We start from the raw sequence: 13,598 nt of genomic DNA on the forward strand, positions 1-13,598 counted from the left end.
AAGCAGCAGCATGCAACATGGGCTTACTTAAGCCACTCCCTCGCGAGCCAATTGAGCGCAGCTACTGGGTTGGTGGTGGCAGCATCCAAACGAAGCCGTTGTTTTTGCTGTTGCAGCCTTTGAGTGAAATTTGTTCTGCAAATTAATTTACTTGCACACGCCGCGCGCAGCGCGCTAACGTACGTTAAAACCGGTAAAGTGCAATGTCGTAATCTGCGCTTAAAGCCGCGGTGAGCAGCACGCTTGCAAAATCACGAAAAAGCGGATAGGCAGACGGCGGCCAAGAAAAAAGTAAATTGCAACCAAGAAAATGCGAAAAAAAGAAGAAATAGTGGAAAACGGTGATGCAGCGAGAATCATGTTTAATGGCGAGCTATCGTAACTGTGAAACAAACAAGTGTATATATATATGTGGATGTGTGTTTGTTGTTTACGCATAAGAAGAGATGTGGTCAACCACGGCGTATGAGTAATACTTGTTTGTTTGTTGCAGTGGATAGCAGCGGTCTTAAAGCATATTTTATTTATGCCCTTTAGTTGTTACTGTTGCACCAAAAATTGTTCACACCATTGTAGTGCACGTAATGGTGGTTGTTGTTTGTTGTGCTAGTTGTCGCGTGCTTTATTATTACTGTACTTGTGCAGCTGCTGAAGTTGACAATGACAGACACAGAGTGAAAACGCAGAAAAATAGACTGACCACAAAATAACACGACAACAAAGGAAAATCTGCTCGCGAACAACGAAACTAAAGCCAACTATGTATATAAACCTACACACACACACATCTTTTTAGGTTTTTATATGTGTGTTACACAGAGCAAAAAAGTTTGTAGAAAAAAAACCACTGCAAATGCTGACAAAGTTCAGTTCAACAAAAACGAGAAGAAGCGAAAGTTGTAAGTGACGAGGTGCATGTCCAAAGTATACACATATACTAAGAGTGCAGGCTGGAAAAGCGGTGCAGCGATTTTTTCTACGCCTTGGTGTTGTCGTCAGGGCGGCGCTGGCAACTATGGCTGTTGTTAGACAAGCCAAATTAAGACAACAACAGAAGTCCGCAAAAAATTAAAAAAAGGTATTAAAGAACTAACAAGCACATAACAGCAACTACAAATGGCATACAATGCTGGGCAGCAAAACCTTGCATGCGCTAAGGTAGTGTATGTGAACGTCGCATAAAAGGCGGCATGTAAAAATGCTAATGAACGAGAAAAACAAAAAAGCTGCTGCACATTTGCAGCTACAAGTGTAGAAAAACTGCATGACAGCCGGTTAGGCGACAAGCTGAAAAGCTTTGGTTGATGAAAAAAGTCAGCAATACAAAAAGGTCTTTACTGCAACAACAGAAGGTTTCCACCAGAAAAATAAATGCCTGAAATTACGAGCTTGAAGAACACTTTTTGAGCTGCTTCCTTTTTCTAGCTTTATTTTTGTGGGGCACTAATGCCGGCTTTTTTTTGACTGGCAATTATAAAAAAGAAGATATTGTTTTTTCGTTCTTTTTCACTTTAATCACCGGTATTTTGGAGCGTATATGTGTGAATTTCTAGTGATTTTTAGAATCTTATGCGTTCTAAAGGCTCTTACGCTGCAATATTCCACATGAGAAAGAGGGGTTGAGACGGTTGAAGGTTTGAATTTTTGAGCATAAGTACAATGTACGTGATTAATTTTGAATTGGTTTTTCGTAGCCAGATTTAATAATAAGTGAGGAAGTAGGTCCTCCCTCCCAATAATCAAAGTTGCTTAACTGACAAAAATCATTTTATGTAGTTATTGACCATTTTAACCCCTTTTCTGCATCAAAACTTACTATATCCAATGCTATCTGTTCACTTAATTTTACTAAGATATCTTAAAAATTGACCGATATGTACGGTATACAGACAACCGGAAGTTTACATCCTTATCTTGGGTATATGGGTAGTATTGACCCGATTTCATCCATTTTAGGCATAAGAAGACGCTGTTATAAGAGAGAGATGATATTTAAATGTCTTTGAGATATATCGCATATTAGCAGGTACACACGGTATGAAGTCGAATGAACGAAGGTTCGACATTTTTTATCAAAGGTATATGAGGACTAGGGGAAGTATTGACCCAATTTTATCCAGGTTAGGCACAAAGATACACTGTTATTAGAATTACAGGCTCACTCAATTTTATTATGATAACTAACATATTGGCCGATATTAGCGGTATACAATCAACTGGTATTTTGAAAATCTTTCTATTAGTAATACGGAAGCTAAGGGAAGTATTGACTCGATTCAACCGATTTTTGACATACAGACATACTATTATCAGGAAAGCATTCTCTCCGAATTTCAATTATATTATTTATATAATATTGGTCATTGCTGAAAAGTCAGCCTTAGGCACTGATGTCCACATTTTCGGAGGACTTTAGTAATTATAGTCTGATTTTGACAGTTTTTGGATTTGAGATGGTATACCTCAAAGGCAAAGTTTTATCCCAATATACTCAGTGGTGCTTGATTTTTACACTGTAAAGTGAAAGAATTATATGGATTTTAAAATTGTGTTATATGGGAAGTAGGCGTGGTAGTGGTTCTATTCCTTTATCAAATTTCTAAAACCACAGATGCTCCTCCCTAATGCGTTTCGTTGTAATCTGCAATACTAATCTCTCTTGGGTGCTAAGGAGCACATGTACCAAGTTTAATCACGATATCTAAATTTTCACCCAAGTTATCGCTTGCACGGACGGACGGACAGACAATCACCTAAACTTCCAATAGACTCGTCACTTTCCATTTATATATACGTTTAGAGCTCTGTATCAATCTCGATTAGTTTTAGGTGATACAAATAACCGTAAAGTGTAGAAAAATATTTTACTCTGTAGCAGCATGTTGCGAGAGTGTAATAAAATTATTATTTATTATTCAACAGAGCTTTGTGATAAAGTAAACTTTATAAGTTATTTTAGTGCACGGTTTTTAAGAGTCTTAGCTTGATAGCTGTAATCCTTCATGAATGTCAGAACCTTCAAATATGCTTAGATTTGATTTCTTCTCTCTGTATATACAAAATCGAAGCCAACTTGATATATTGAGCTTCCATCACCGATTTCCAAAGCTTCAGAGGACTAAGTATATTTTATATCCTCGCTCAAAAGCTGTAATTGTAATTGCTCTTTTTTTTTTTACCTTTCATATCTTCACTGCCATTGATCATAAAAATGTGCCCTCATCGTTTGTGATGGCGCCAAGTACTTCGCAAATTTCTGTCATAAAATACTTTTCTTTGCCTCGCGTTTGCCAACTCGGAGATATGGAATTCACAAATCAATTTATGGTAAACACTTGCAATATAGCACATTGTTCCAATGCATTAGTGAGCAAAGCTTTCAAATCAGTGTATTTATAGCAAGCGCAGAGAATACTTATGTATTTCTCCCACTCGTTTGCAATTTGTCCATTTTTCATTTCTTCATCAGCAATGCTCATTTCACGTTTTCACTTTTTGCCAATATGCTTAAGACGACGCGCTAGTGAAATGCATCATCTGATTTAGGGTAGAAAAATACGCAGCGATATGAGTGATCAAATGTATAAAAACACACATCCAAATGCAACCCTGCCAAATATTGTGCGAGCGATCTTTAAAGAGAGTACTTTCGCATTATTCTCTATAGGAATTGGGAGTGAACGAATTTTACAACTCATACAGTTACAGTACATTTAATTATTAATTACGTCGGAGCGAACATCTTTAAGACATGCGAATATATTGGAGCTGTCTAATGCTAGAATAAATAGAACTAGAAAAGCGTACTAGTATTTCAAAATTTGAAAATGATTAGTAGTCTTTCGGTCGTCGGTAGTCTTTTTCCAAAAAGTACAATTAGTCTTTTCACAGGATATGCTCGATCAGTTTCTTCCAAAGAGAAATATCAAAATTATCGAGTGTTTTCTTGCAACTAATCGCCAACTAGTCACGCACTTGTCGAATTTTTTTCTGGGTTCTTTATTTACTCTTTGGCATTTTAACCCCGCCTCTCCCATGCTAAAGAATGCCAGAAACATGTGTTCTAATTGACATAAGAACATAAAAGTGAAAACTAATTTAGCTGAGAATAAATACTATATACTTAAACATGAGATACTGCTTTTAAAATATTTTACAAAAATCTCTTGAGTTGCGTATTTATGTTTGCAACTAACTGTATGCATGGTGTCAATATACTTCTGCACTCGGTAGCTGCGTGTGTGCATTGATATTTTTATGGCAAAGTATGCAGTTTCTTAGCGCACCAGTCATGAATAATTCTGCGAAATTTTATGACCTAATAATTCTAAAAATATCTACAACTACATACATATATGTTACAAAAGTATGTTTATGGTCTAATACGAGTAAGGCGGAGCAAGCAGCCGCTGACAGTGACTCTGTTACATGTTTTCTACAATTTTAAATTTCTTGTTGCTGAGCTCATTAGCTGGCCGAATTTTTTCATGAATTCTTTTGTAAACGATAATATTGGTGAAGAGTGCGCTGATCTGATTACTTCATCCAAAGGATAGTATACAACTTCCAGCTGAACAGTTGCAGAGTGAAAATATAATTTGTTTTGAAATAAATAAATTCCTTAACTTTTTGCGTTTTGTGCAATACATTTTTAAAGTAAATATCCACCTCCATATGGAAATCAGAAAGCGACAATGGAAATATATGTTTGTCATTGTTATGTATACTTGAAATATCTGAAATTAAGCTTTCTAAACGGCGGAGGGAAAAAGTATTGTTTTTTGACGAGTAAAGTCAGGTCGAACCCTCGTGTGCTCTTCACACAAATTTGGCTTTTGGGAAAATATTTTGAAGACCAATAAATCTGAGTACTCTAGTTTGCGCTCCAAAGTATATGCGTTTACGAGTAAGTACCACATTTTAACAGCTGATTGGATAACTACCACTCAAAATATTCTATAGCAAGTAGGGGAGTAGTCAACTCTATGAGTGAAAAAGAAGAAAACATTCCTTAAACAAATTAAATTTTCTTTTTTGTACCCGCATAGAAAGAGGGAAAACACACCCGCATATCGTATAAGCCACGATTATGAAAGTAATGTCTTTATCCAATGCACAGAATGCCAAGAATGATAAGTAAAATATTCCACCGAGCTACGTCATAAACGAAGTGAAATATCAAAATTTTGAACAAAATTAACTGACAAACTGACATTATAATTAGAAACCTTAGCTCATGACGTCATACTTATATATAGAATTCTGATGTTAAACGCACCCCAAAAAAATAATGGATAAAGGCATCAAATTCCCTAAAAAGTTATAATTTGCAAAAAGTTGTTGGTAAAATGGTGAAAATAACAGTTTTTAAACGTTCCACGGTTCAATTACGATATCGTGGACTAAGCTGCCGTAATAATTATTTCTTAAGATGCACAGAAATAAACTGATTTATTAAATCGTAATCAAAACATTCTAACTGTTTCTTTTGTACGCTGATTTCTTTTACCTATTATGGAAGTGGTTACCAAGTTTGAAATCTTTAAATCAATATTGCAAAGTAAAAATTTCGTCACTTACCTATCGCTGCTTGCGCGGGTGAGCTGCACACCAATGTTAGTAACACTGCCAACAGCATGCCGATAACTATGTTGTGGTGGGCATTTTGGACCACCATTGTGGGTGGTGCTCTTCGTATGGCTAGCAACATGTTGCAAGCAAATGTTGCATCAACTTGTTGTTATATTATGTAGGTAAATTTTGTTGTTTTAAACGACTAGATTGGTTGAATATTAAAATAGTTTGATAATGTTGAATTTCAATAGCTTTGAAAATGCTTCAATTTTGCAACCAAGGTTCTTGTTGCCGTTTTGATATTCGATAAGCTATAAATTTGTTTTTAACAACGTTTACATACAATTTTTCTTATATCTCAGGTTGTTTCTGCGCTCGCTTACTTTCAGCTCGTATGTTTTTATTTGTTGTTGTTGTTTAAGAACTCGCATTGACATTGCTCGTTTTATGCAAAGATTTGTTGCTGTATTTATACATTCGTCTTCGTCTACGTCATTGACTTTGTCGTCGTCGTCGTCGGTGTTGTCGTCTGGTGCTCCTTTTACTCTTTCAGGGTCGATTCTACTGTTCCGCCGCCGGCGGTTGGTCGCAAGTATATTATTTGGTGTTTTGTTTGTTTTTATGTGTATATGTTCGTCGGTCTATTGGTTTTTATTTCCATGCTGTGCTTGTTTCGAACCGTTTTGATTGTGCTCTGTGAAGTTTTGAAATTTTTTGTTCTCAATTCTCAGTCTCTGTCAGAATAGTGTTTTCTATACAAATATGTGTTTTTATATTTATGTGTTTACGCAATACACATATGACAGTTTGGCTGACGTTTTAATAATTCACTGCATTTGCTTTTCAAAGAGTTTGCTGTAGTTGCGTTTAATTTATTTTTCCTCTATAAGATCGAATATCTCACGCACGGAATACAGATTTCTTGATTTTCAAAAATTTTAATAAATAATTAAATTTTTTTAATACATATATATATATCACTACATATATATTTTCTGATAATGAGTTTAGAAATATGTGAATTTTGATGAAATTTCTTGTATTTTAACGCAAACTCTTGGTTTTGGTTTATGACTGGAAAGAAGAAAAAAAATTAATTTATTAGTTATGAATTTCAGTAAATCTTAAAATTGTGAGTTAAAATTAGCAAATCTATATAATGACAATAAAAAATGTCTCAAAGCCAGAATATATGACAAAAAGAAAAAATTATTTTTAATTTTTCAGAGTTTTTTTCTGCAAAAGTCAACTATTGTTGAATCCCCATACGTTTTTAGCAAACATTAGAATATTTTAAGTTAGAAACCAATATTTTTCAATCATTTATTATTTTAAAAAATTTTTTGGAACAATTTTACCTTTTAAAATTTAACTAATAATCTTCACAGACAACAGTATTGACCTATATGATATGGGAAATACATTTGGACATCTAACCACACGTCCTTTGTGAATCCAGAAAATTAAAAAATTTGAAGAATCTTTTGAAGAAACATTATCAATTTTAACCCATAAGTTTCGTTACATTTCGCCCACATTTAAACAAATTCTATAATCTTATGAACCGTACCTGATAAATATTATTATCATAATAAAATAATTCAGCAGTGTCCTTATCTAGAAGGTAGATGAGGGAAATGGGGTTAAAATCTATATACGTCTTTGGATATTAGATTTGCATAAGAATAGCAAATAGTTGGATCTCAATTTCTTGCTTTTCTTATATGGAATTTAGAGAATAAAGACATTGCAAGACTTGCTGTCCAATGTTTTGTCAGTAATTCAACTGAAGATAGATTTAAACAATTTTCTACTTATCCTAAAAGAAAATTCAGTATTAAGTATTCCCTAGGCAGCTAGAGCACAGCACTGCACCGATATGCATGTTTTGCAGCTTTGCACAAGAACACTATGTTTCTCTTTTACCTCTCTGTTTAATTTTTATTAGAGATTAGGGACTAGGACCAGTCACCTCATCGTTCTTTAGTAGATAACCAACGATGGTATTTGATGGGGAGATTCGTAAAAACTTAGGCAGAATGCGGTTAATTTTATAATTTAAATTTTTTTATTTATTTATTGATAAGATGAGAAAAGACAAAAAAAAGATTTTGGTTGAAAACAAAAAATTTATAGAGATTCCTAAGTGTTTCAACTAACTGGAAACGGTTTCTCTCGGTTGGGAAGCTTTTAGCCCACAAGCCATTCAAGCACAGAAGACAGATTATGGAAGAAGATTAGTAGCCCCAATTATAACGCTAGCACTGTCGTCATGATTAACGGCTTAATAAATGTTTTATGAGTATAATCCAAACAAATTCTATATAAAATATAACGTTATAAGCTTTTATGCCCCGGATTCATAGTAAAGTATAGCTTTGAACTTAATTAGATAAAATTATTGATCTTTCCAACAAAGTTTCGAAAACTATTTAATATTTGAATATTTTGCTATGATGTATAATCTGCTACCTGGACACTCCCATCGTTATATGGCATAACTGATGTGCAAAGATGAGAACGTACTCAATCGAAACAATCGCTGAAGCTGAAACTTTCAATTCAATCAAACTACGAGTGTTGCTGTGCTGCTGTGTATGTAGTTGTAGGCAGTAGCAGCCTGCCGCTGCCACATCGATTTTAGTCTGATAGCTATGATTTGCGCACAGAAGTACGCTACGAATTTCTGCGTATTTTGTTAGAGAGTTGTCGACTGACTGACAACTTTGTGTTGTATAGTCATCTGTGTATACGGCAACATATACATGTTCATTCATATTGTTATGCGCAAATATATAAATCAAGAATCAAAGGAGCAGCAAAGAATTGATGATCAATTCAGACGCACATAATCAAATATTTTCACATAACGCTTGCTAGGCGATGATAAAATTGTGTACCTACATGTGCATGTGTGTGTGTAGAATATAGAAATTCACATTTAATGGTTTTGCCTGCGTTCGCTTTTGTTTCGCAAATTGTGCTCATATTGTTGTGCCTTTACTGATTTGTCCTTATTTACATTATTCAAAAGTTATGCACATTATTCTATAACATTCTGTGCATTCGTTCGTCGAATGTTTTCAGGCGCAATTGACTTGATATTACCAAATTTGAAGAGCCTCCGCATGGGTGCTTTGACTCTTGCAAATAATGTTTGGTGAAGCGAATATTTTACGTTTACTTTAACTCAAATTAAAATTATCAAAAAATCTATATCTGGTTGTAATTAAAAATTCAGAACAAAAAATTTAGATGAACAAACAATAAAATTAAAGAAAAACTCAAAAAAATAGTAAATAAAAAATGGTTATTCATCAATGTAAGTATTTTTTTTTTTCAGAAATTTTGCTAAAGCTGCTAAAAATCCCGCAAATGATAATAGCTTTAATATGACTTGAAGGAAGTTCAGAGTACGAGTATTTTGTTAAGCTGATCATCATGACGAAAACCGCGGAGATCAGCCTCATACCATAACCTAAAGCCTCTAAAATATCAAACAGAAACTAAATATTCTATTTTGTCACGCGGAAGTCAATTTAAATACATTATTTTTAGACTAGAAAAACAAAATATGAGACCTGTTGTAATTAGCTTGACAATTTACTTCTGAGTCCAAAAATAAGTTCTTCTTATCAACTAATACAGCAAAGAATCGAAGAATTTGAGCCACTGTAAATTATTTAAATATACACTTTTTTACAAGGAATATACAATGATTTGACAGTCGATCGCCGGATGAAATACCGGGTCTAGTCGTTTATACAAATTTGTTCCAATATTTTTGATATAATAAAATAAATATTTTATACATAAAGACAAGTTTTCTATTTTTTAAATATGTATATAGAGATGATAACCAAAATGTTGGCAAAAATTTAAATCCAACTGAAATAATCTCCATTTATTTGCTTGTTTGCCCTATCGATTGCCTTGTCTTCGATTCATTAAGTCAGATAGGCTAGGAAAATAAATGAAATGATAAATTTTATGAAATTGTCAACAAGACCGGCTTGCTTCTGTAATTTCTTGTTATTGTTGTTATTGCTGTAGAAGAATCAATATTTGCATTTCTGACTAATACCTATAGAATATATTTATATGTACATATACAACATACTTGTGTGTGCACAGATATATACACAGCTCTTGTAATCATTGATTGTGAGGTTTTGTGTAGTTGTTTCTTTTGTTGCATTCATTTAATATGCCTTGCAAATGTTATCGAAAAACAGAAAAAAACAAGTAAGGAAGAGCTAAGTTCGGATGTAACCGAATATTTTATACTCTCGCAAAGTCAAATGGTATACTCGTTTTAGATTTCTTTGTGGATCTTGCCGCCTTGTTCTATGTTGACCGATATTTTATGTAAAAAGTCAACTATAAGCCCTGGGGTCTACATATTCAGTAACTAGTGGCTTGTTTGGTTCGATTTATACAATTTTTGGTCACAAGGTGGCATACTTTAAACGTATTATTCACGCAAAGTTTTACCCCGATACAATCATTGTTGCTTGATTTGCATACTGGAAAGTGAAAAAATCAAATGGAATTTAAAATGATGTTATATGGGAAATAGGCGTGGTTGTAATCTGATTTCGCCGAATTTGAATATTATGTTCCGAATTTGGTTGAAATCGGTTAAGCGGATCCCAAGATATGGGTTCTCACCTAAAAGTGGGCGGTGCCACGTCCACTATTTAATTTTGAACGTGGTTCCTATAAAATCATCCTATACCATCCCAGAGATAAAATTCAATGTCTCAATGGCTTGTTTAGTGCTTGATATATCGCGCTTTTAGTAGATTTTAACAGTTAACAGAACCGTTGTATGGAGAGTGGGCGGGGTTGTGACCCGGCGGGACCACGCCCAGTTAAAAAATTTGTTTCAACTGCAAGTGCCGACCCCCACACGCCTAATGTGATCCTGTATACCAAATAAGAATCTTGTATCTCATTGTATAGCTTAGTTATGGCAATTTATTTGTTTTTGATTAATGGCGTTTTGTGGGTCCATCTGCAATACCAACCGTCTTACGGTACCAAGAAGCATGTGTACCAAGTTTCATAAAGATATCTCAATTTTTACTCAAGTTACAGCTTGCACAGACGGACAGACGGACGGACGGACATACAGTCACTCGGACTTCAAGTCGTGTCTTCATCCTGATAATTATATATATATACATATAACCCTATATCTTACTCGTTTAGTTTTAGGTGATATAAACAACCGTTAGGTGAACAAAACTATTATACTCTGTAGCAACAAGTTGCGAGACTATAAAAATGTTTCAAAAATGTCTGTGAGTCCAAGCAAAATAAAAACGCATATGTTTGTAAGAAAATATGTAAATCTGGCGCTTGCATGGAAAATGCTAAGAAGAAATACATAAATTGGGATTGCTGCTAGCCAAAATAACCTATATTCGTTTTATATGGTCGAGAGGATTCGAACAACTCAAATGTTTTTGGTTAGTAGACAATAAATGAGGAATTAAACACGAAATATTTCATATGCATATACAGTTATGTATTACAACAACATCATTTTCCAAAGTTACTGCTACAAAAACCAAAAGTAGAGCTGCCCTCTCGAAAACTTGCGACGAAGCAGAAGATGACCACAAAAGAATACAAGAAAATCAAATTTGCTCTGTATTTGCTTAGCCAGCGCCTCGAGCTTTAGAATTCTAATAAGAAAATTCGAAGGCCGACGAGAAAGGTTGGCAGAATCTAATGGATGGTCACTCAAAGTAACGTCAAGCGGCAATACTGGCAGTAGATTAGACAATTATTACTCAATATATGTTTAGGAAGGGTTGGGTAAAGCAATGAAGAGAGCAAAATGTTGGCAATAAAAAAATTTCAAAAATTTGATGAAGTCGAATACTATGAAAAAGCAATTTGAGAGAGCAAGAGGAATAACTTCTCCAAATCTTTATCTAATGCGAATTTTATACACATACATACATGCATACAGGCAATTTTACATAAGAACTCTTGCACATGTACCAAATTAGTAGGCGCCTAAGCTTTCACATATGTAAAACTGAATCCTCATTGCACCCCTCACAATCATTGACCTGCGGGCAACATATTAAAGACGCTCAGATTGGTTGCCTGATTTGAAATTCTTATTTTTATTTAGTTGGATTATGTTGCCAGTAGCGATGACTGGGTCCAAACGCACTAATAATGTGCGGCTTGTGACCAAAGATGCTTATATGTAAGCGGAAGAGTCGCAAGACACTCTTATATCTTGTTGCCGTGTCTACGAGTACATATATAAAACGGTAAGTATGAATATGTAGGACAAATTGCATGTAGAAAATCCCAATAAATATCGCATATACTCTTGCCTTACCTTTACCCAGAATTTCACGATCAAAAGCGAAAACATCAATAACGTTTTGATTTCTTCTCTCATTTTCTTGAGATATTTATAGCTTACGCACCATTACACGTAATTAGGTTATGTATACGTGGCAAGCCATAGTATTTTTTTTACATGGTGCAAGTATGTTTGGGCCTAAGAGCACAACTTATGTAAGTGTGCAATCTTTATTCCACGCTCTACTTAATAAATAATATTATTTATGTGTGTATGGGTAAAGTCTATTTAATAGCGTTTATATAAAAGCCATAAATGTGCTAACAAAAAGTTTGGCTTTTTAATTATGTATATATTTCATTTTTGAGAGAATAATAAATTGGCTGTTTTTTCTTATGACACATAATAAATTTTTTTTTGAAAAAATTGCTTTTCATATTAATTAATATTATTAAATAATAATTTGAGGTTTTTAATACTTAAATCCAAGTAAGGAAGTTTAGGTTGGGTGATTATTGTCATAAGATTATATAACTAGATATATATATAGATAGCGAGTTGGCATAAAATAAGTTTTTTAATCAATTCTAAAAATTGGAATAACAAAAAAAGCGATGCGATTCGTCAACCGAATTACCAAATAAAAGTTCTTTGTGACCTTAAGACTTCAACGCTATCTCACCGATTGTTTTAGAATTCGACACAATACTTGTAATAACACTGGTGAAGAACAGTTTTTGCCTTAGATATTAGATCGATTTGCTCTTGTTTATTTTTAAATACAAGGTGCGTTTCAAAATAAAACAGGACTTTTAAAAAAAAAGACAGAACAAATGGTTTTATCGGCAAAATCAATTAATTTTATTCAAAAGTTACGGGGAGTGGTTGATTGTTAAAATGTGATTTTTGGTCAAATAATCGGCCACAAGCGTCGATCGATGAGACGGTGCATTATCGTGCAACAAACGTAAACTTCCATCTTCGCGATATTCGGGCCGAACACGTCGAATACGGCGCACCAAACGCTTCAAAACTCCAAGGTAGAATACCGCATTAACGTTTTAGCCGGGTGGAACAAATTCTTTGTGGACAATACCCTTGGAATCATAAAAACAAATCAGCATTGTTTTCACTTTTGACTTCTCCAGGCGCGATTTTTTGGGTTTCGGCTCATTTCTCATTTATGTCCTCACGACCACTTTGAAAACGTTGAAACCACTCGCGCACTCTGCTACGGGATAGGCAATCATCGCCATAAACTTGTTTCATCAATTGAAACCTTTCGGTTAAAGTTTTACAAATTTTAAAACGAAATTTAATGTTGGCTCTTTGTTCGAAGCTCATTTTCGCACCGATGACATAAACATACTGACACTTAAAACGCAATAGCTTCCCTTCCAATAGATGAATTGTCATGAAATTTTTACTGAAACTCGATAAAGGATAGCAGATTCTAACGCACTAGTCGACATATAGATGGCGCCACTAAAATTTTACTTTGTTACTTTTTTACTGTTTACTTTGAAACGCACCTTTTACTTATTTTCATTTTACATTACAAGAATCAGAAAACATGAACAAATTATCAGATATCTCTGTAATATCACTTTTGTTTTGAAAAATAGGGACACCTCAAAGTAAATAGAGTTATCGAAAATATATGTTTTACTTTTATAAAGCTCCTTTCATG

General features: G+C 34.2%; 1 protein-coding gene across 17 annotated transcripts in view; it reads right to left on the reverse strand.

The window, feature by feature from the left end:
* LOC106618396 (nephrin) overlaps positions 1-13,598 on the reverse strand; it is a 229,368-nt gene that overhangs the window by 163,902 nt on the left and 51,868 nt on the right. For all 17 annotated transcript variants that reach the window (XR_004978112.2, XM_036370829.2, XM_036370831.2 and 14 more), the window contains one exon: positions 5,581-6,648. Coding sequence is in view for 16 of the 17 variants with exons in the window: in XM_036370829.2 (XP_036226722.1) it covers positions 5,581-5,710 (130 nt within the window). In the remaining variant the exon portion in view is untranslated. The remainder of the gene's footprint in view (positions 1-5,580; positions 6,649-13,598) is intronic.

The sequence above is a fragment of the Bactrocera oleae genome, chromosome 6, assembly GCF_042242935.1.
Source record: "Bactrocera oleae isolate idBacOlea1 chromosome 6, idBacOlea1, whole genome shotgun sequence".
Lineage (NCBI taxonomy): Eukaryota > Metazoa > Arthropoda > Insecta > Diptera > Tephritidae > Bactrocera > Bactrocera oleae.